The sequence below is a fragment of the Crocuta crocuta genome, unplaced genomic scaffold (assembly GCF_008692635.1).
Source record: "Crocuta crocuta isolate KB4526 unplaced genomic scaffold, BGI_CrCroc_1.0 scaffold130, whole genome shotgun sequence".
Classification (NCBI taxonomy): Eukaryota; Metazoa; Chordata; class Mammalia; order Carnivora; family Hyaenidae; genus Crocuta; species Crocuta crocuta.
This window is the reverse complement of record NW_027527920.1, coordinates 9,017,013-9,040,680: the sequence shown is the minus strand read 5'-3', so window position 1 is coordinate 9,040,680 and position 23,668 is coordinate 9,017,013. Positions and strand designations below refer to the sequence as shown.

Genomic DNA, 23,668 nt, shown 5'->3' with positions numbered 1-23,668 from the left:
GACACAGAATCTGAAGCAGGCTTCAGGCTCTCAGCTGTCAGCACGGAGCCTGACGCGAGGCTCGAGCCCACAAACCATGAGAGCAAGACCTGAGCCAAAGTTGGAAACTTAACTGACTGAGCCACCCAGGCACCCCTGCTTAGGTTTTATTTGTAACTATTTTTAAAAATAAAACATATTAACAATTTTTTAAAAATACCTGGAACTTATGAAAAGAAAGAAAAAGAGGCTTTGACACCAACCTATTTTATACACAGTCACTTGTAAGACTGAGGCCACACAGTCACAGCTGGATTTGGACCCCCAGTGCAGCATGTGGCCTCTATGCCCTTCCTCTTCAAGTTCTGTGTGGAGGGGGAAAAACCTTCTCTTCTCTTTATTCCAGTTAGGAAATGTATTTTGTACCACATAGGACTTAGACGATTTATCTGGATGAATTTTGTGAAATGGATTTTTTCCTTTTGAGACAAAAAAGCGAGTTCTTCAAGAAAATAAAATTGAAATGTTGAAATATATCTTTTACGTTCAATATGTTTCTTTTGTTTGGGAGAAGTATGGCAAAATTTCAAGTCAGACAAGCTGTTGTGGACTGGCTCTGTGTAACCACACCACTCCACTCACTACCACCAGTCCGTATTTACTGAGTGTGTTCCATGCCGGGCAGACTGCTGGGAGCCAGGCTGCAGAGCCGAGTAGCCATGATTCCTGCCTTCTGGAAGCTTGTGATGTGGGGGGTGGAGGGGCTGGGACAACAATAATGTACTATCATGTATCGGGTGTGTACAGAGAACTATGGGATTTGTTCTTCCTTGGGGAGGAGAAAGGGGAAGAGAAAGGGAAAGAGGAAGGAGAAGGGGAAGGGAAAGGAGAGGAGGGTCTGAGAAGCTCATAGAGATGGCAGAAGTGGGGAAAGCACATTCCAATAAAAAATACAGTCTGCGCAATGGCATGGAGGTGTGATGTTATCTATCTGGGGGATGGTGTGGTTGGAACACAGGAAGCATGGAAAGAGGAGAGAAGAGCTGGAAAGGCAGGAGGGCCCGGCTATTTCAGCCCCTGATGAGACTATTCCAATGGGCACTCCTAGCTCCAGAGCCCTCTATGTGGTCAGCCGGTGCTTGGGGAGGCCTCATTCACAGCTCAGTTTCTTCTCTGCCCAACCCACTTCCCTTCACAACCTCTTCTCTTTGACCCTAAATAACTATCTTGCTCCCAAAGTTTCATCTTGGTATCTGCTTCAGCTTGAGACATGGGGTTGGAGTTGGGGTCCAAGATGGCTGTTTCTAGCTGGGGCATCTGAGGAACAGTGATGCTGGGAGTTGGGGTGATGGGTTTAGAGCAAAAGGGCAGATTTGGGCAGGGGGTCATGGGTGTGGCTTTTGCCAGGTAGAGTCTGGTGTGCTTGTAGAGGGCTGGCCTGATGGACCGGGCTGTACAGGCATTCAAGGCCAGCTCAAAATCCGTCGGGACTGGAAATGGCATTCCTCAGGACATAGAACCAGGGAGTAGTTAAAGCTGTTAGGGAAAAATGGCTCCCACGGGGAGAATGTGAAAAGAAAGCAGAGGGCAGTCTCACAGTTCATTGCTGTGCCAGGAGAGGAAGGGGCTGCTGACCATGTGTGGCCTGGCTCTGCCCACAGGAGCTCCTGTTGGTTGGGAAGTAGCCTCAGATGCTAACAGTTAAAAACATTAAGCTCTACCCTCATGGTTTCCCAGGTGCTTCCCATAACTCAGGACGGTTCTCGAGTCACAAGACAGAGCAGACACTGGCCTATGTGGAAAGATCGCTGGTTTTAGGGATGGTCAGACCCAAGTTAACATCCCTGCTCTGCCCTTTCCTGTGTGATGCTGAGCAAGTCTCTTGGCTCTTCCCAGTGCCCATGACCTCACCTGTAAAATCAGTTTAATCAGGGTGGTGGTGGGGATTAAGTCAGAAATAGGATGGCTAACTCAATATTCTGAAAACTTAAAGGGAAAGAAGCATCAATGATGCTTTTCTTGTCTCAGTTGTACCTCAGAGAAACCAAATCGTTGATGAGGGGTAGATTTTTGTTGTTGTTTTAAATCAGAGAACTCTAGTTAATAAATGGAATGACAAAAATTAGAGTTATCTTCACTGTTCTGCACCCTCTAATGAAAACACATCTGTGCTGTGATCAGCTGGGGCAGCTAAACCATCAGTGGAATTTCCCAATGACTGGATCCAGCTGTCGATGTCTGAACCCACCCAGCAATCTTAACCACTGAGAAACCATCGGATGTTATGTGCCTCCTGATGTGACATAAAGAGAAGCACACAGCCTTGCCTATGAAACGTTCCGGCCAAAAAGACTGAATTTGAGTCTGAATTCTAGATGTATGTACAAGTTTATGGGAAATACCAGGGACACAGAAACAAGTTAAAGGACACCATGAGGCTGCAATCAGCCAAATCTAGATCGTGGGGATTCTATAGAGCAAATGAGCCTGTTTCTTCAATAAATTAATGGCAAGAAAGAAAAATATACAGTTTAAAAGAGATTTGGGGCACCTGGCTGGCTCAGTAGGTAGAGCATGCAGCTCTTGATCTCGGGGTCATGAGTTCAAACCCCATGTTAGGCATGGAGCCTACTTAAAAAAAAATTTAAAAGAGATTTAAGAGACATTCCCATTGAGGGGGAAAAATGGTATGAAAAGTACCTGGCACATGGTAACACCTCAGTAAGTGAGACCTGCTGTTACTTTACAATGAGCAAACTGCACTTTAGAGAGATTATGTAACTTACCTAATGTTACATGGAATTGGCCACCACCACCACGCTCTGTTTCTCAGAAAGTCCTACACCTATGTAGCCCAGCTGGGCAGCTACAATAATCACCAAAGCCATTCAGTGAAATTGAATTTTTATTCCAAATAACTGTAATGGCTAGAAAGGCAACAGATAAAACTGAAAATGATTCTGTGTAACTGGAAATTAGAAGTAGTTGATGTTGCAGGAGAGCACACGGCGGGGTGACAGCTTGGCACTTGATAACCAAGAAAGCATAAAAATAACCGAAGTCCTTCTGATACACAATCTGTATGTGCAGCATTTACAGCAAATAACATAAAAAGAAAGAAAGGAGGAAAGAAAAGAAAAAAGGTAAAAAAAACAAAAAAAACAAAATCCCAAACCTCAGAAATTAATATTCGCTTAAGAACACAGTGGTGATGACTTTTGGTAGCAAAATTTTCACAATTCTTAAAATGGGAGTCTTCAAAAGTACTTCCTCAAATTTGAAAGCTAAAAAAACCGAAGAGGGAACAGTTACACTGGCTTAGAAGAGCTGCCGCCTGTCACAAAGACGACAATCAGTCCTACTTCCAAACACAGTGATAACCGGTGAACCTGACAGCCAGATGGAGAGGCCACCGGGTGGGCACTGACGCCATGATTGTATGAGAACTCTCTGGATCACACAGCATTAACAGCCAACACCACAACTACTGCTCCTCCTGACTGACGCTGAGGCTGCCTTTCTGCACCTCGAGTTCCTCAGCGCTGACCATCGAAGGGTCAATGGCCGCATATTTGGTTCCATGGAATTGTAGCAAATGTATCTGTAGAAACACAGAATCATTCTTTTAAATGTCACTATGGCATATAAATATTTTATGCTTCTAAAATTACAGAGTAATACGTACTAATAAGGGAAAAACTGGAAAACACAGAAAAGTCAAAGAAGTATTTTTAAAAACCACAATTTGAGGGACGCCTGGGTGGCTCAGTCAGTTAGGCGTCTGACTCTCGATTTTGCCCTGAGTCATGGTCTCGCAGTTTCTGAGTTCAAGGTCCACATTGGGTTGTTCTGACAGTGCAGAGCCTGCCTGGGATTCTTTCTTCCTGTCTCTCTGCCCCTCCTCCTCTCACTCGGTCTCTCAAAAGAAATAAACATTTTTTTTAAAAACCCACAATTTGGGATCTTTGCTCCTTATTTAATATGTAACAGGTCTCTCCCAAGTTCCTATAAATTTCATCAACATCTTAAATGGTGGCACACTGCTCTGTAAGTAGTTGTTTACCCTCCTGTCTTGCTGCTGTGACTCAGTAAGTTTATGAGTCCTCTGCTGTTCGCAATAATATTATGATGAAGGGTTCTAGGCATCGAGTTTTTCTGAATTTAGGGTCCTCTACTTAGGATCCATTGCCACAAGTAGATGACAGGACCAAAGGATGTGACTGTTCTTTGAAATTCTTGATACTTCTTGCCAAATTGCCAAAGCAGTAATTTCTCACTGCTATTTTTAATTTTTAAAAAATCTTAATTTAGGGGCACCTGGGTGGCTCAGTCAGTTAAGTGTCCAAGTCAGCGTCTGACTTCAGCTCAGGTCGTGATCTCGCAGTTTGTGAGTTGGAGCCCCACGTCAGGCTCTGTGCTGGCAGCTCAGAGCCTGGAGCCTGCTTCAGATTCTGGGTCTCCCTTTCTCCCTGGTCCTCACCAGCTCATGCTCTGTCTCTCTCTCTCTCAAAAATAAACAAAAATGAAAATAAATAAATAAAACGTTTGTTTTTGAGAGAGACAGAGCACAAGTGGGGGAGGGGCAGAGAGAGAGGGAGACACAGAATGTGAAACAGGCTCGAGGCTCCAAGCTGTTAGCACAGAGCCTGATGCAGGGTTTGAACCCACAAACCATGAGATCATGACCTAAGCCCAAGTTGGAAGATTAGCCAACTGAGCCACCCACGCACCTCTCACTGTTATTTCAAGATCCATTTATGGGGCACGTGGGTGGCTCAGTTGGTTAAGTGTCTGACTTCGACTCAGGTCATGATCTCACAGTTCATGGGTTCAAGCCCCGCGTTGGGTTCTGTGCTGACAGCTAGCTCAGAGCCTGGAGCCTGCTTCAGATTCTGTATCTCCCTCTCTCTCTGACCCTCTTTTGCTCATGCTGTGTGTGTCTCTCTCTCTCAGAAATAAATCAAACATTAAAAAAAATATATATCCAGTTAAGGTAGAGGGCAAAGTGGCAGTTTTTGTTAGTTTTTGTGTGTGTGTTTTTTAATGCATTAAAAATGGATCAGGAAGTTGCTTTATGAATCTGGTATCCTGTTCTGATTGAATTCATTGTACCCAGAAGGCAAGGTCACATCATACCAAATGGCTACTTCTGGGTGTGTGGATATAGTCCTGCTATTCTTAGAAAAGAGATGGTAGGTAGAGAGTTACCTGACTGTCTCTAATATACCTGCTTGAAGTCTGCTATAAATTATTAATGTAAACCACTTTATCAAGCAAATGTCTCATTCCTTTTTAAAAAAATTTTTTTAAATGTTTTACTTATTTCAGAGAGAGAGAGAGAGAGAGAGAGACAGTGTGAGCAGGGGAGGGGCAGAGAGAAAGGGAGACACAGAATCTGAAACAGCGTCCAGGCTCTGAGCTGTCAGCATAGAGCCCAACGCGGGGCTCGAACCCACGAACTGTGAGATCATGACCTGAGCTGAAGTCAGACGCTTAAACCGACTGAGCCACCCAGATGCCCCACAAATGTCTCATTCCTACAGAGAATTCTGTAGTTCTTTCATTCCACCATCAAAAAAAAAAAAAAAAAGTTTTGTGTTTCAAACTGTACACTGAGGGTTCAAAGTGCCCTGGCTTCCAAGCTGGGACTTACCTGTACATAAAGATTCACCTCTGCACTTCTGCACAGGTATGGGAAATTGCCTCCTGTTTTAAGGTGAGCCCTCCGGGCATTAGGATACAGTTTGTACATTTCTTCCTTAGCTTCGGTTGAAAGTGCACTCTGGTCAAATACCTTTTTAAAAAAAACACAAGGCTGAAACCTGCTGGTATTTTAATATGTTCTTTCCATATCATGGAAAGTGCTTCCCAAAGCACTTCTTTCTTGTGAAGAGACACTGCTGAACCCTGGCCAGCCTGGGCCATCTCCTCCTACTGGTCCCTGGTGACTTCTATCTCTAACATAAGCTACAGATTTTGTCGTTGCATTCTTTGGGGGAAAAGTCTACCATGAATTTTTTCAAACAGAGTTAACTGAATTAAAAGAATATTAATAGTGAACAATCATTATTGAAAATGCCAGTTAATTTCAGAAAGATCACTGAAATCCCAAAAGAACTTTTACATTTTATTACTACTTAAAAACAGTTACGTAAGTAGCATATGCTCAGTGGAAAAAACACACACACACACACACCAAAAGTTTGAGTATAAGAAAAAGTCCAGATCCTTTCCTGAGGGAACCACCATGCAATTTGGAGTGTATGATTCTAGACATCTTTTACTGCCAAAATAAACTTATGTTTACACACACACATTCAAACAAGTTTTCAAAAAGCAATTTTTTTAATGAGCGTGTACACGCGTACACACACACACACACACACACACACACACACAAAACATCTCCAACTTGCCTAAAGCTTATACACGGTTTTTAGTGACCCAAGCTTTGGGTACATGAGCTCAGCTTTGAAAGATGGGCAAACAGAGCAAATGTACTGGGAGTACTGAATATTTTACCAACAGTACTAAAAAGTTCTCTCTGTGTCATGGTCAATGTTGGAATGTAAAGATTACAGTGAAGAATGAAAAGTTATTATTTACATGCTTGTAATGGATAATTTCTGGACAAAAATCAATTCTTAAAAATACGTCATCTGAATTTAGGAATAAATCAATTTGTGAGGCAAAATAGTTATATGATTTTAAAAAATAAGCCCAAACCACAATTAAATACCACTTCCCATCCATTAAAATCGCCATTATCAAAAAACAGAAAATAATGAGTGTTAGGGAGGATGTGGAACAATTCAAACCCTTGTGCGCTGCTGGTGGGAATGTAAAATGGTACAACCACTGTGGAAGATGATATCACGGTTTCCCAAAAAGGTGAACACAGAATTACATATGGCTCAGCAATTCCACTTCTGTCTATACCCAAAAGATGTGAAAGTAGGTACTCAAACAGATATCTGTACACAAATGCTCACAGCAGCATTATTTACAATAGCCAAGATGGAGAATAACCCAAATGTCCATCAACAGATGGCTGGATAAACAAAATGTGGTATATGCATACAAGAGAATATTATTCAGCATTTAATACACCTACGAGATGAATAAACCTTGAAGACATTCTGTTAAGTAAATTCAGCCAGACACAGAAGTACCCATATTATGTGATTCTTTATAGTCTATGTACCTTATGTGAGGTACATAGAATAGTCAAATACATAGAGACAGAAAGCATAATGTTGGGTCCCAGGGTCTGGAAGGGGGGGGTGGATGGTGAACTAGTGTTTAATAGGTTCAGAGCTTCAGTTTGGGATGATGAAAGTTCTGAAAGTGGACGATGGTGACAGTCACACAACACTGTAAATATACTTAATGCCACTGAACTATACACTTAAAAATTGTTAAAATGGTAGATTTTGTTACATATATTTTATCACAACTAGAGCACAAAAGAAGCAAGCTTTTGTGCTAATTTGATTTTATGGAATTCTTGATTCTCTGCCCCCACGAGGCAACTTTTCTTTGCTTCATGGATGTGTAATATCTAAAGTACAGTATCTGTTGGTGAAAATAGTAAAACTGTATCAGAATGGGTAAGGACTCTCATGTTTGCTTATGTTTATTCCTACTTTAATGATGTTATTCCTATCAGGAAAAAAAAAAGGATAAACAATACACTAATTGTTTTAGAACTGAAAAAGTGGGTGGGGGAAGGGTATAAAAGAAAAATCCAAGGCAGCATTTGAAGAGGCACACTGAACAATTACAAAATACTTATGAGGATTTTGATATATATACATTTAAAAGGGTAAAGCATCTATTTGACTTAAAAGGAAGCTTACATCCATAATGGTTACAGGGATGTCCCGAATTTTATGAGGTTCCACATAAGAATTTTGACAATTCAGGGTTAATCTTGAAGCCAGTTCACTCTGACCCAAACTTTCCAGCTGTAGGATAAAACACACACAGTTTTTGAATTAATTTTGTTTCTAACATTTTTATTAAGTCCACAGATAATCTTTGTGCTTACAAAGGTGGTATCGTGTGTCCAGAAAGATCACCAAGGAGGAAATACAATGTATCTGCAAGACCATCCACTGGGCCTCCCACGTGGTGGCATTTTTCTATTCTGGGAACCTGGCATCCATAGCCCTCAATCTGAACTGCTTCTTCAACCAGGCGCCTGTGGGCAGCAAGCCACTTCCTAGAACTCAAAAGTGACAGACAGACGTCACTAGCCCTGTAGTCCCTAAAATGCAAGTCTGCTACTTTAGACTCACCTCAAGGAGAAAGAGGGGGAACAGAGTAAAAATATAGGTTCCCAGATCCCACACCCAGGGATTCCAGTTCAATGGGCCAGAGAGGCCTTAGAATCTGTATTTTTTTTTTTTTTAAGTAGGCTCCATGCCCAACGTGGGGCTCGAACTCATGACCCCTAGAGCAAGAGTTCCATGCTATCCTGACTGAGCCAGTCAGGTGCCCCTGGAATCTGTATTTTTAAAAGCTCCCCCCAAGTGATTCTGATGAATTACTTACCAACATTCATATCTGTATGGGTGAGTTAAAGTTAATATGGAAGACTGTCTAGCAAACATCTCTTATACTAAATGCGACAGATATGTCGTCAGGAACCAAGGAGACACGAAAATTCCTAGTACAAGGTGTCCCCACCCCAATGCCATGATCCTTACCCTGTCCACCATGAAATCAATAGCATCAGCCATCATAGGGTCCACTGGGCCAGATGAAAAGTTTCCAAGAACTATTTTTTTGAGCATAAATGATGGCATCAGCCAAAAGCTGTAAAACAAGGACCTGATAATTTAAGTTTGCAAGATTACACAAAAGTAGCAAATATTTATTCAATATTGAGACTTTTTATTAGCCAGGTTCTTGGGATCTCGAGAAAAAAAGACCTGTCTCTTCTTCCAAAGAACTAGTTTTAAAGAATCTTGTTTTTATATACATTCTCCTGAGCTCTCAAAGAGTTATGGTTTAATATGATTAAAGTTTTATTTGAAGATTTAGAATAATTATAGGTGGTATTTCAAGTACCTTTACACAAGGTAGACATTTTGATAATTCTGTGTATTTATCATCATCATTATTATTATTATTTACTATTTGGCCTTATTTCCAATGGCTAAACTATTTCCTTTAGAAAATGGAAAAACTGAGACTTCAACCTTCAGGTTTATATCATGTTTTGATTGATTGATATTTCAAAATAGCAAAATGAAAGAGCTGTTATACCTCCAAAGTTTGTTACTAGTAGATCCAATTGGGCTAATTCAAGGCAATTCAATCTATGGATTTCTGTATGTGATTTTTAGTTGATATTTATTCCATTAATTAGAAGTGTTGAGAGCCATTCTATAGAGTAAACACTACTTTCTCTAAACCTATGGTGAAAATAACTTATAAAAGGTGCAGACCACCTTCTGACACATGTTCTCAGTGGACTGGCTTGTTGGAAGTTGAGCCTCCCTCACAAGGCCAGTTGGCCCTCTTTCTGTTACCTTTCTCCATCCCACCCGTAGGGTTTCCTTATTTTCTCAAGGCGATGTCGCCTAGGTACCCTCTGCCAGGCATAGACCTTGTTGGCTTTGCTTGCTCCTGTAGCCTCAATGGGTGGCACATAGTAGGCACTCAGATATTTGGCAAAATGTAGCTCATATGCACGGGCACAAACAAAGTAGGGGCAGTCTTGGCTTGTGACAGTAAAAACAACATTAAAAATCATCAAAAATAATCAATGAGCTTTAGTGCACTGTCTGGACGTGAACTATTTGTAGCTAATGCATGTAAGAAATTTTTGTACAAATGCTGAGTAAACTACCGAGATAACATCAGAAAAAGCTTTTAAGAAGAACAGAGTACAGTTTGTTTTTAAGTAAGCTATTTGCCCAATGTGGGGCTCAAACTCATGATCCAGAGATCAAGGGTCTCATGCTCTACCTGTAATTTTAAAGAAATGTGAAAATCATGAAAACAGTGTTTACCTAGAGCATTCTGTGAAAATCAACCTGATCATACAGGTATGTTTACTCACAGGGCTTTTTCTTTTAGGGTAGAGTCTAGTCTTGCTAGCAATGAAAAAAAAATCACATTAAGTTAGCTTTAAGGTACTATTAGATACTTATCAAACTACCTAAAATGTTATCTTCAGGGTGCCTGGGTGGCTCAGTTGGTTAAGTGTCCAACTTCAGCTCAGGTCACCATCTTGAGGCTCGTGGGTTTGAGCCCCATATCAGGCTCTGCGCTGACAGCTCAGAGCCTGGAGCCTGCCTTGGATTCTGTGTCTCCCTCTCTCTGCCCCTCCCAGGCTTGTGCTCGGTCTCTTTCTGTCTCTCAAAAAAATGAATAAACATTGAAAAAAAATTAAAAATAAATAAATAAAATGTTATCTTCAATAACATTTCTTTCTTTTTCTTTTTTTTCCCCAGCAGGGAGAGGGAGAGGAAGAGAAAAAGAATCCCAAGCTGGATCCACATTGTCAGAGCGGAGCCTGACATGGGACTCAATCCTATGAACTATGAGATCATGACCTGAGTCAAAATCAAGAGTCAGATGCTCAACCGACTGAGGCACCCAGGCGCCCCTAAAATGGAATCTTCAATGAAAGGAGGGCTCAGAGGAAACAAGCGCCCCATGGGTGGCCCCACGAAGCAGGCCACCATTTCCATCTCTCTCAAAGTAGACTAACGCTAAAGTGTCATGATGTGCAAAACATGTGCTGGTATGTGACAAAATGTATTCTCTCTGTTTTTGGAAAGACATTTCAAGGAGATAACCCAGAAAGGTAAGGAAAAAAGCAATTTGTACAAAGATTTGCAGTAGAACATAATGAAAAACTGGGGGAAGCCAGATGCCTAAAGACACGGTGTCAGTCAATATATAGAACTGTTTAACAACATAGTAAGAAGAACAAACAGGACACTATATTAGTTACATGTGCAGCTGAAGAGGAACTGTTAGGAGCACAGGAATGTATACTAAACAAAGCTAACTCATAATTCAGAGTAACAGAAATAGCTAAATTCAGAGCTCATTCCATTCTTTTCTTTGGCAAAGGTGATTGTTTCTAATTTTAAAAGCCAGGGCAGTTTCAAAAGACAGAGGTAGATACAACCCCTCCCCACTTGCTTAGTGTAACAATAACAACAAACCCCAAAAGCCAACATTTTCGAGATTCCACTGAATGAAAATCCTAAGAATTTTGGCCAAATGTTCACGTGCTTACCTGTTTGCAGTCCAAGTTTGGTTGAAGATGGAGGTGTCGCTGAACGAATTGCAGAGGATGAGGGAATGGACTCTGGGGGATGTGTGTGTGTATTCAGCAAATTTCTGGGCCAGAAAGCCTCCCAAAGAAGCCCCAAACAGGTGAACCTAATTGCAAACAAACACAAGAAGGATACTACAACAATGATCACTCTGGAACATAAATCTGCCCCACACCCCGCAAAAAAAAGTTATTTTACTTCTCACCAACCACAGAATAAAATGTCATCACTAGTCCTTAGATGAAAATATCAATAGCAGTTAGACATTTAGGAAACAATGCATTTAATAAGTACAACTTACACATCCCATCAAGAAAACAATTCATGCATGCAAATACAAGGTAAGAAAATATTATCCACAGATTATACCAGAAAATGAAACAACTTGTAATTTATGTTTAAGAAAACTATGATTTGGGGTGCGCCTTGGTGGCTCAGTTGGTCAAGCGTCCGACTTCGGCTCAGGTCGTGATCTCACGGTTAGTGGGTTCCAGCCCCGTGTTGGACTCTGTGCTGACAGCTCAGAGCCGGGAGCCTGTTTCAGATTCTGTGTCTCCCTCTCTCTCTGACCCTCCCCTGCTCATGCTGTCTCTGTCTCTGTCTCTCTCTCTCTCAGAAATAAATAAAAATATTTTTAAAAATTAAAAAAAAAACTATGATTTGGTAATTCTACCTCCAGGTACAAACTCAAGAGAACCAGAAACACATGTCCACATTCATGTATCCACGAATGTTCACAGCAGTGTTATTTATTTTTTTTAATGTTTTATTATTTATTTTTGAGAGAGAGAGAGAGACAGAGTGTGAGCGGAGGAGGGGCAGAGAGACAAAGACACAGAATCTGAAGCAGGTTCCAGGCTCTGAGCTGTTAGCACAGAGCCTGATGTGGGGCTCAAACTCACAAACTGTGAGATCATGACCTGAGCCGAAGTCATGTTTAACCGACTGAGCCACCCAGGCGCCCCATAGCAGTGTTATTTCTAATAGCTAAACAATGACAACAATCCAAATGTGCATCAATGGACGAATGGATAAATAAAATGGGGCACACCTATATGGTGGGATGTTATTTGACAATAAAAAGGCATGGAGTACTGATACACGCTACAACATGGACAGGCCTTGCAAACGTTATGCTAAGTGAAAGAGGTCAGTTAGAAAAGAGGAATATTGCATGATTCCAGTTATCCAAAATACCCAGAATGGGTACATTTACACAGGCAGAAAGGAGATTAAGCTGTCAGGGCTAGGGGAGAAAGGGTGAGGAGTCACTGCTAATAAATATGGGGTTTCTTTTTGTGTTGAAAATAAAATATCCTAAACTTGACCCTATCTGTGAATATATTAGATATATTACATATGTATTTATATACAAAATATATTTATGTTTATATATAAATATATATTATACCTATCTGTGAATATAATAAAAACCATACTCACACACTTTAAAAGGGCAAATTGTATGGTATGTGAATTATATATCAAAAGAAGTATCATATAAGAACAAAATAAAGACAACACCAGGCTTTACAACGTAAATGCTGCATTAAAATCACCTGTACATATTCAGCTTTAGGGTACTCACTTTATCCAGTTGTAAATGGTCTAAAAGTTTTCTGAATCCATCACAGAATTCAAGATGGTCCCAGTAAACTGGATACTGCAACTGAAATAATAACATTATTAATAATAAATATAGGGGTGCCTGGGTGGCTCAGTCAGTTAAGCATTCGACTTCAGTTCAGGTCAAGATCTCATGACTTATGAGTTTGAGCCCCACGTCAGGCACTGTGCTGACAACTCGTAGCCTGGAATCTGCTTCAGATTCTGTGTCTCCCTCTTTCTGTCCCACCCCACTTGCACTCTATCTCTCAAAAATATATAAACATTAAAAATTAAAAAAATATATATATATGCAAAATTTAGGACTCCCATAATAGCATTTATTTGCTTAAGCTCTGCTCCTTATTCATACTATGTGAAATTAGCTCTCACCTTCTCTTAAACTGTAAAATTCACACTTTACCTAATAGACCAATTTATTTTATTATTTTTTTCAATGTTTTATTTATTTTTTGAGAGAGGGTAAGCAGGGGAGGGGCAGAGAGAGTGAGGGACAGAGGATCTGAAGCAGGCTCCACACTGACAGCAGCAAGCCTGATGTGGGGCTCGAATTCAGAACCGTCAGATCATGACTCGAGCTGAAGACAGACTGACATTCAACCAACTGAGCCACTCAGGTGGCCCCCTAACAGACCAATTTAAAAAAAGAATAGCACATAAGAGATATTATGTGAATAATAATTTCAATTCACACCTGTTTCCTTTCCAAATAGCTAAGAAACTCTAAGGTTCAAGGGTGAATAGAGCAGAACCCTTCCAAGTAAAAAAATGTTTTCCCTTTAATCCAATTTAATTCTAAAAGTATAGCTCTGGAGAACTCGAAATAAAATCCTGTCTAAGGAGAATTCCCTCTCTTCTTGGCAGCATTGTTTGAAGGGAGTATTAAACATAAGTTGTTCCTCTTTTCTTATTTAACTTAGGCATTATATCTGATTTCTTGTACTTTTATTTGTGACCGAAAAAGTATGGTGCTGGACCTTAGGTAGCCTATAAAAGCTGATGTGGAGGAGAAAAAGAAATACAAGTCGCTACCTCCTTTCTATGGGACTCCAGCTTGTCACCAAAGAATTCCACTCTCTTTCATAATAAGCAAAACCTGACTGACAAGTTAGTTGTTTTAAGTACTTAGATTCATTTTGTCATTAACAAGTTGCTGGAATTGATACTATGATGTATGTAACAGGATAATTTTAGATTTGATGTAATTCTGTTATTTTACTAATAAAAATTTCATTTGTGGATAAGATTTCACTATTCTGACAGAATGAAGAACAGCCGCTCCCTAGTAGATAATTGAGAATTGGAGTCAGATGATAGAAAAGAAAGCTATTATGGGGCGCCTGGGTGGCTCAGTCAGTTAAGTGTCTGACTTTGGCTCAGGTCATGCATGATATCACAGTTCAGGGGACAGAGCCCCGCGTCAGGCTCTACTCTGATAGGTTGGAGCCTGGAGCCTTCTTTAGATTCTGTGTCTCCCTCTCTCTCTGCCCCCACCCCCATTTGTGCTCTGTCTCTCTCTCTCAAAAATAAACACACACACACAAAGAAAAGAAAGCTATTATATTATAAAAAGATACTTTTATGAAGCCTTTAATTTAAAAATATCTATACCCCCCCAAAAAAAATGTCAATACCCAAGACAAGTGATAAAATTGTATACAATATACACACATAACTGAGTACAAGTAAAACTGGAAATCTGAATAAAATTGGTGGATTGTATTAATATCAATACCCTGGTTATGATATCCTACTATAGTTTTGTAAAATGTTACCATTGAGAGGAACTGGGCAAATTATAAAAGGGATATCTCTGTATCATTTCTGACAACTACAGGCGAACCTGTAATTATCTCAATAAAAATATAAAGGACAAAAGTACCTGTATCTTTCAATTGCTAGATACTAACAATTATGTAGTAAGTTTTAAAACTTCATGAGGTAGGGCTGCCTGAGTGGCTCAGTTTGTTAAGCATCTGTTCAGGCTATGGTCATGATCTCATGGTTCACGGGTTCAAGCCCCTCGTTCAGCTCCTCACTGAGACTGTGGAGCCTGCTTGGGATTCTCTCTCAAAAATAAATAAGTTTTAATACATAAATACATAAATAAAACAACCTCGTGGGGTTAGGCACATAAGGACAAAGAAACTTTGAAGACACAACTAGCCTTTTCTTTCTTTTCTTTTTTTATTTTTAAGTAATCTCTATACCCAATATGGGGCTCAAACCCGCAACCCTGAGATCAAGAGTTGCATGCTCCATCAACTGAGCCAGCCAGGCGCCCCTGGCCCTTTCTTGATTCATTATCTAGCTAATGAAATAAGGAAACCCCACATCAAGAAGCTTGGGGGCAAGAAGAAATATCTAACCAGAAGGCAAAACAATCGTGACCTGCCAGCTTGGAGCAAAAAAACACACAGTCAGCTTCAGACACTGCTCTGAACTGGGAGAGATGCCTGTGGCAGCTCAGTTTCCCCTCCCTGACTGATCGACAGTGGCCACCAGGAAAGGTACTGTGGTGTCTTAGGCTGTGGAGGGCCGGGATAAGCGTGCTTGCCAGCCCGCTTTCCTGAAATGCCGTCCACCAAGAGGAATTATGGAAACCCAGAACAAGGGAGGATTATGTTGCAGAGACTCAAAACATGTCATATGAGGAATGACCAAAGAATGTGGAGAATTTCTCCTGAGAAGAAAAGACCTGGGGGAAGGCAGCAGGCTGACAATAACTAGTTTTCTCGAGAAGGGCTGTCAGGAGGAAGAACGGGATTTGTTCCACGTGGCCTAAAGGGTGGTAAACCTAGTAGAATTTTTAGTTACCTTCCGAGAGAAGAGCTCTGGTCCATACTTTCTCTCTTTCACAGAGTAAGTAATACTCCCACAGGGAGACCCGTTTACATGTTACTATTCCAGCTCCTAAAACCAGTGCCAACTCCAAAGCCCAAGAGTTTCTCCTTCCTGAGAAGAAGCCTCCATTGTTTTTTGTTTTTAAAGTTTATTTATTTATTATTGAGAGAGAGAGAAAGAGAGAGGCAGAGAGAGAAGGGGAGGGAGAGAATCCCACCCAGGCTCCACAGTCAGTGCAGAGCCTGGTGTGGGGCTCGATCTCACAAACCTGAGCAGAAATCAAGAATTGTACACTCAACCGACTGAGCCACCCAGGAGCCCCTGATCAGCCTCCGTTGTTACACAGTCGAGGCATCCTGAACAACAGTGCCTTCCTCACCTACCCTGTTCTTTCAGAAGAGATTCAAGTATGATCAATGGGAAACTAGATTTAGATCAAATTCAGTGATAAAATAACAGAAACAAAAAACTTAAGTAAATACTGAGTGTATGGGCTAATTAATAAGCCCCATCTCAACTGTCAAAGACTTACATTAAAGCAAGCTTTCAGTCAGCTGAATGTCAACAGACCCCTCTGCCGTATAATACTGCACATTCAGCTCCCCTGGAGGCAGTGGTGTAATGAACCAGAAGTGGAAATGGAGTCAGAAGACTCAGACTTCCACCACCTAGTGGCCATGGCCCGCCACAATCACCAAAATGGCTAGACCTCCATTTCCTCATCTATAAACAAGGACAATGCTTCCTACCATTCAGACTTAAGAGAATGTATATAAAAGCTGGGCATAGAGGTTTCAACAGAAGTCTGTCCCCTCTGCATTTCTGTATGTCCATGTACTGTACCACCTTCCTTCCAAAGGCTTCATTTCACATTTTAAAAAAGGAAAACAATCTTACCTCACCTAAAAAAAAAAAATGCCCATTACTATAATCAGGAACAGAAGCACCCACATACAAAAAAAAACCCAACTACACAAAACAAAACCAAAAAACCCCACAAAATATGGACTTGAACTGTAATACTGAATCAATAATACTTACAGCTATAACGCGGTAACCCCATCCAGTCAAAGCCAAAATCTGCCGGAAAAATACATCCGCAGTTCCGCTGACAGGGGGAAGAAATATCAGAGGACACCTGATATTTCTGGGGCCTGCATCATACAGCGACCATATTTTACTATCATCATCATCCACGATAATCTGGAGGGAATGATGTAAGAAGAAATGGAAAACCTTATGGACTTGGTTTGATATTGTTACTTTACACTATAATTTCTGTGACACTTTTAATGCCACTGCCTTGGGTGTTACAAGGTACCCTAGGAATCACACCCGACCAGCATGTATAATAAACTGCTTGGGTCTCTTTTTCCTTCTAGGTGCTAACATACTGTACAGAATTGCCTTATACTCTTCCAAAGAGTATAAAGATCTTTTTAAAATCAGTTTTTAATTTTCCTTCCCATCCATGATTATATAAAGCCTATTTTGTTTACCATTAAACAGTAAACTCCGTAATCAGCATCTTATTTCTTCCCCATACTTCTGGCTTTGTGTGTGGGTAGGAGGCAATTTGCAGAGTCATTCTCCAGCGCTGCCCAGAGGGGAGGAAAGACTCCAGGCCCTACGGACAAACTAGGGAGAGATGGTACTACTCAGGAGATGGTTCTGGAACCTCATGTGCACCACATCTCTGAGGGGAGGACTTTTGCAAAAGAGGAAGGACACAGAAGCTGTAGGTGTCCCTGTTCTGGAAGAATGTTTCAAACCAGTCAGTCAGGTGTAGGGAGTGGGCAGAGGGAAAAACTGGCTTTCTTGGGAAAAGCGGGTTGGGAGGAGGAAGGGCATCAGAAACCTTCTTGAATTAGTGGTTCTTAACCCAACAGGAAAAAAAGATGAGCATTAAGTGAGCTGAGACAATCATGCGCTCGGTGCGGAGTTTGGCAAACAGTGACTGTTAGATATTACTATTATTCACTGCATGATAGTTTACTTTTTGTTTTCTGTGGCTGACTTTCTGGTGGTATTTGGAAGAGTACATAAACTGCCTGAACTTTTGCCAATGCAAATCAATATTTATCCTACTTTTACACTAAAAAATTCAAGGCCTCCAGGCTCTATCTTCTGGTCCCTGGTGTCACTGTAAATGGTAACACACTGACTGGGATCATTGGCATCGTTGGGAGCAGACAAATGGGGCAAGGCACATCCAGAGGACCCTAACAATTCCCTTTTAGACTTCCCAGGTCACAGATGATGACAGTAATATCTCATACTCATGGTTCTGCCCTTTGTATCTTGCCACACACAATTTTGCTCTTATTTTATTTTATTTATTTATTGGCTACGGTTGTGGTAAAAATCTCTTAATGGCTTTTGGCAGCGCACACAGTAAATCCCAATCTTGTAATAACAGAATTCATATGAGATAAGAATATTTAGGTCTCTGAAATTTTCTAGGAATAATAATCCATTTGGAAGAAAAATAACAGAAATAGCATGTTCTCTCCCCCCTTTACTGAGATATAATTCACATAGTATGTTCTGAATATAAGCCATAGATACTTAAAAGTTGTTTATCACTTCAATTTTCTCAGAGTTCTCTGAATGGCAATTTTGTCAGAATTCCCTCAGAAGATGTAATATCTATTTGATAATTTAAAATCTAGCACCATGAGATTTCAAGCAAACTTATCATGACTTGTGGACCAAACTGATCTCACAACTGGAGAAAATCACACAATGAAACGACCCTATAACTACTTCTAAGAATATTTACAGAAGTTTGGGTTGTTTGGAGTCTGGTGATTAGCTTGCTGAGAAAGTGAGTCCATCACGATGAGCGCACATGAATTATCTGAGGGGAAGGGACGAGGTAGAGGGACGGCAAGAACGAATTAACATTTAGCATGGGCAGGAGTTTCCCAGGGAGCAGAAGGAAGGGTGGCTCTCTTTGGTAAGCAGTCAAGTACTTCTGACTGTGAAGCCAGATTAATTTGATTTTAATGCAGATTCTACCAGGCTGAGGGACCTTTAACATGTTAACTTCTCTGGACCTTGGGTTTCTTATCTGCGAAAGAGGTATATCACTACCAGCTTTGTTAAACTGTTGGAAGAATTAAGTAAGGTATCTGCTGACCTCCAACAGTGCCAATTGTCTAGCAGATACTCTGGTTATACCTGGAGGACTGCATCTCAAATTTCTATAAGGAGCATAGTTTTGTTGTTAATTCAAACCTGCACGGCACTTCCACAGATGCCTACCTGACAAAATGATTGTAACAGAGACATAGATGATTTTCATCTCATACGCCTTCAAAGGGATCAGCAAAGACCTTGCTCTGTGACTCTGTGACTTAACTAGCTTTTGTCCAGTGTGATCCCCAAACATTTGGGATTAATTAGGGACTCAAAGCCAACAGTCAAACTTCACTGTGAACGCTCAGGATTTTTGGACATCCCGGGCAAATAAGGTTTCCTGAAGAGGACTACCATTACAGAGGACCTATAATGTGACCCATTGAAAATCTTAAACCTGAGGAACAGGAAAAGGCTTTATAATAGCATCTGACTGCACTTAGTGTATAGTTGCTCTTGCTGCAAGCTTTCCACTAAACTCTACGGAGTACACATTTTCCTGTTAGCTTGAATACACAAAAGCAATTATAAAATGAGTATAATCATACCCACTTTTACTCTCGAATGTGTCTCAAGAGTTCACTGCACTTGACAAAAAAGGGGTGAACTTTATGCCCTGCAACCCAGACTCCTGATATTTGGCAATAACCTTTACTCTCAAACACTGCTAAGGCATAACATCTAAGTCACAAACAAAAACAATACAAGACTTTGCAAATAAGAGGTGTAGTAAAACCATACATACCTTTTTAAGGGGAACTGTACTTCTAAACCAGTTATAATCAGGAGAGACTTTAATCTCTCCCATGATTAGCTGAAATGGAGGTTAACCCTGAAATAAAAGCATGTGATGTTTCATGTCAAGAATTCATGTTTACATCAGAACCAAATGTAGAGTCTGCTCTAGCTATAAAAACAATACTTTAAACAGTAAAACCAAGGAAATGGGCTATTTTACCTTGTCAGTATATACTTAAACTACAGAAAACAATTTGGTGAAATCCTATAGTCACAGAGCAGGAGGGGGCCCTGAGAGATAATTACTCTTTCTTAGTTCCTCCAGATGAAGAATCTGGTCAAGAAAATTTAAACGACTTACCAGCGATCTCATGGCTATTGCAGAGCTAGGACCAGAGGCAGGACAGTGTATTCTGACACCAGACTGCCTGTCCTAGGTAAATGATTCCAAACTGCAGTACCGTCACCTATGTGTAGACACTAGCTTAAGAATCCATTTTAACAAAGATGTATGAGAGAATTTCAGGGAACAGTCCATACTAGAGAAAGGGGGTAACAGAAGCCTGCTTCCTGATCATGTCACAAAATGCCATAAATCTAACTCTAGTGGAACATAACTTCAGAACCTCACATCTAATTCTTAATACAGTTCTCGATGTGATTAAATGTGATACGCCCTTCTCTGAAAGATCTATGATTAAATGCCAGGCACTATAACCAGCAACAAAACATGTGTCTTTAGAAGAAATATGCAGTCTTTTGTTGTGAGATTAGTGATTTTAAGCTTTTATAGTGACCTTGGAAAAGTCACTGACCTTCCTTGGGCTTGTTTTCTCATCTATGACTATTTCACCACTGTATTTCCAAAGCCTAGAACAGTGCTTGGCACAGAACAGGCATTATCTGTTGACTACATGGATGACTGTCCTAAGGAGACTGGATCAGGCAATCCTATTGTCTCTTCTGACCCAGGGATCGAACAGCTTTGGAGTGGCTGGGCATCTTCAAGGGAAAGGCTGCCCCTCCTGTGTTATGTCATAACAGGAACCTGAAATTATTGCAGATTCTTATTGCCAAATGAGGAACTTCCACCCCCTGGTTTGGAAGGATCCAAATACTTGCTGTACATCCTGGCCTCTACCACCAGGGCAAGTCTGGATTTCCTAATAGGGCTAGGATGTATTCAAGACCATTGGACTTAACTCCTGGGCTGACTCTGAATTGTTATTTTGAATGGTTGGTCATGGGGCGGGGTTCTCTGGACTGGCCAGGAGCTGGGGACTCCCTTTTGGCCCTCCACATCTGCCGACTCAGGAGTACCGGGAACTCAGCAGTCATAACAGTTACCTCTAATCTTGGGGGGGCTCCTAAACCCCAAGAAGATGAGAGATGTAGACATCCATTATTAAACTTGATTTACAACCTTGACATTGCAATAATGGTCTGCTCTCTCAAGGCTAGGATGGTAATTTTAGAAAAGTTCGTTAAAATCATAAGCTGTTCTCAAAAGTACCAAGAATATCATTAGCCAGTCTTATGCTGAAACCGGTGTGCACAGATGTAGTTATAATTCATCCTGGAATAAAGAAAACTGTTCTTTGCATATCCATTTTCCCTTAATGAATATTAACATGTTTAAAAAAATCTAAGCCATTGGAATCTACTCAGTAGGTTTATAAAATACCTAAGCTACTTAAAGTCAGAAAGTTAGCTTCTTGATTTGCCAAACTTGGGATAAATTAATTCAGTTTTGGAATCGGCTGCAAAGTACAAACCAAACTATCACAGACATACAGATCATACACAGGCACACACATTCACTGACATCCACTTCTTCCCACAGCAATAAGTTAAAAGATGTGCCTTACCACAGTCCTCGGTATTGTTCACAACCACCTCGGTGTAACATTTTATAACTAATCTCACTGGATGGAGAGATTCCACCCAACTGTGATGAAATTTCTGTAGAGGCAAGTGATTTTAACACTTGTGCTAGTTTGGCAGTACATGAAAGGTAAGATAGATACCAAATGTTGCATCTGACCAACTGACAACTAAGTTAAAAAAAAAAAAAGATTAAAAGAAAAGAAAAATCTCACTGCTGCAAAGAGAAAGCAGCTGTGAGTGGTATGAAAAGGAAGTTTGTTCTCCGGGCTCTCTTTCATTCACTAAAGGGGTATAATTTTCCAAGTCACAAGAGGAATATTCTATATATGGCAAAAAAGGTTAACTGAGATTGTGACCAGACTGGTCAGTATTAAATAAGAAAGAATGCAGAGGAGGAGCTCAAGACTGATTTGATTTCTCACAATTCAATTCTTCACAAAAACAAAAGCACCTGTTCATGCTGGTGGGAAAAGGGCTGCAGAGATCAGCCTTAATCTTGCCTAAAGAAATCCCTCCTCAGGGAGTACTTTGGACAGTCAGTCCTCTCTGGCCTTTGTGGTGCTAGACAATAAAACTGCCAATTGTGAGTGTGCATCAGCAATCACATGCACTTACCCCTCAGGGATTCAACAGAAGCTGCCAGTTTACAATCAATGAAATCATCTTTAAAAGTGTTTAAGCCACATAACCAGATTAACTAGTCAAGAGGTTTTTGGATCCTTTATCTCAATCTGTAGTTGATCCACATATGGACGGTCTGTGATTATTCAGACCAGCAGTAACTAAATATTAGAACCTGAGAGTCTCTAGGCGATGGAGTTGGCTTTTTAAATGCAAGTCTCAATAGCTCACCACACCACTACACAGCTATCCTTTCTTCAGATTTCTTTAGGGGAACATTTATCCCTCTTTCCTTCACGAATTTATTCCATTATTGTCTAAACCTCATGGGAGGAAAAGCTGCCTACTTGACAGTTTTTCTGTGACACCTCATCTTACACTGTCTTGGTATAAAAGCTCTTGGAAATTTGCACACAGCTATTAAGTTACTCCTCGGTCTCTTGAATCATTACTGGAGCTGGAACATTGTACGAGGAGACAAAGCAGCAGCATAAATGCAGAATTTATAACTCCCCAGGAAAGCCAGAAGAGGAAAAGCAAAACACTCTAGTCCTGCTACTTTCTTCATCCCCCATTCACAAGTCTCACACCTGGTACTCAGCAATGACAAAGACATTTGTCACTTTCAGGCTGAGGTGCAATCTCCAAAATAACTAGCTTCTGCTCAGAGTTCTTAAAAGTTGAAAAACATATTCCTGGGCTGCAGCAGTGTATCCCTAGGACCAGATTACAACAGTATGCCCTGGTCAAGCGCCCCGCACCCCCACCCCCACCCCCCGATGATCCAAACACAGACCCCATCCTCTCCCAGTCCCACCTGTGAAAGCCACAAAAAAGGCAGGGTCACAGGTATAGCGACCACCCCAGGAAGTCAAACTTGACCTCAGACAGATAGGCAGACACACATACACAAATGGACATGCGATCACGTGCATGATCACATGGACCGGCCCACTAGGGGCCACACTAACAAAGTCATACCGACAGAGGCAGCCGCGCACAGTACATACACACCCACCTGCAAACCTATACACATCACACACCCACATCCCCGCTTCCAGGGCCTCGCCCACCCCTCACCTGCCGTGGCCTCCCCCACGTCCCTTTGCCTCCTCTCCAAGGCGGCTCTTCCCTCCAGTAGAGCACGGGCCGGGGAGGCGGCTGAGTCTGGGTCACCGACTGCCGGAGCGCTCAGTACCCGCAGGCCCACAGGGTTGTGGGGGCGAGCTGGAGGGCGGGNGGCGGGGCCCGCCCCCCGCCAAGCCTCTGCTGCCGCGCTCCCCTCTCCCGAACGGTTCGCTCAGTGGGCGCGAGCCTCGCGCTTCCGGGTTCGGAGGAGGCGGGGCCACGTCATGAGGAAGGGGCGGGGCTGCGTGGCTCCGGCAGTCACCATGACGACAGGGCGGGATGGAGACCGAGGTGAGAGGCTCATAGCGGGCTCGGTACATCCTGCCGGTTGGGAGTCGGCGTCCGCCCTGGACGTGGTGGCGGGCGCGGGGAGGATGTTCGAGTGCCCTTTGGGTCAGCTC

The 23,668-nt window shown here is 41.5% G+C and overlaps 1 protein-coding gene across 3 annotated transcripts; it reads right to left on the bottom strand.

Moving 5' to 3' along the window:
* Nucleotides 1-2,866: 2,866 nt before the first annotated feature.
* On the bottom strand, nucleotides 2,867-23,372 carry SPG21 (SPG21 abhydrolase domain containing, maspardin). Of its 3 annotated transcripts, none has more exons than XM_077747123.1 (9): nucleotides 23,220-23,372; nucleotides 19,639-19,725; nucleotides 16,794-16,955; nucleotides 12,871-12,951; nucleotides 11,243-11,388; nucleotides 8,691-8,799; nucleotides 7,839-7,946; nucleotides 5,633-5,773; nucleotides 2,867-3,580 (listed from the first exon to the last, which is right to left on the bottom strand). In XM_077747123.1, the coding sequence occupies exons 2-9, from the start codon at nucleotides 19,699-19,701 to the stop codon at nucleotides 3,464-3,466; spliced, it is 927 nt and encodes a 308-aa protein (XP_077603249.1). In that variant the 5' UTR covers nucleotides 19,702-19,725; nucleotides 23,220-23,372; the 3' UTR covers nucleotides 2,867-3,463. The 3 variants fall into 3 exon arrangements, with proteins under 3 accessions (XP_077603249.1, XP_077603262.1, XP_077603256.1); XM_077747136.1 differs by lacking the exon at nucleotides 19,639-19,725 and adding an exon at nucleotides 17,252-17,390; XM_077747130.1 differs by lacking the exon at nucleotides 23,220-23,372 and adding an exon at nucleotides 22,957-22,976.
* Between the last annotated feature and the right edge of the window lie 296 nt (nucleotides 23,373-23,668).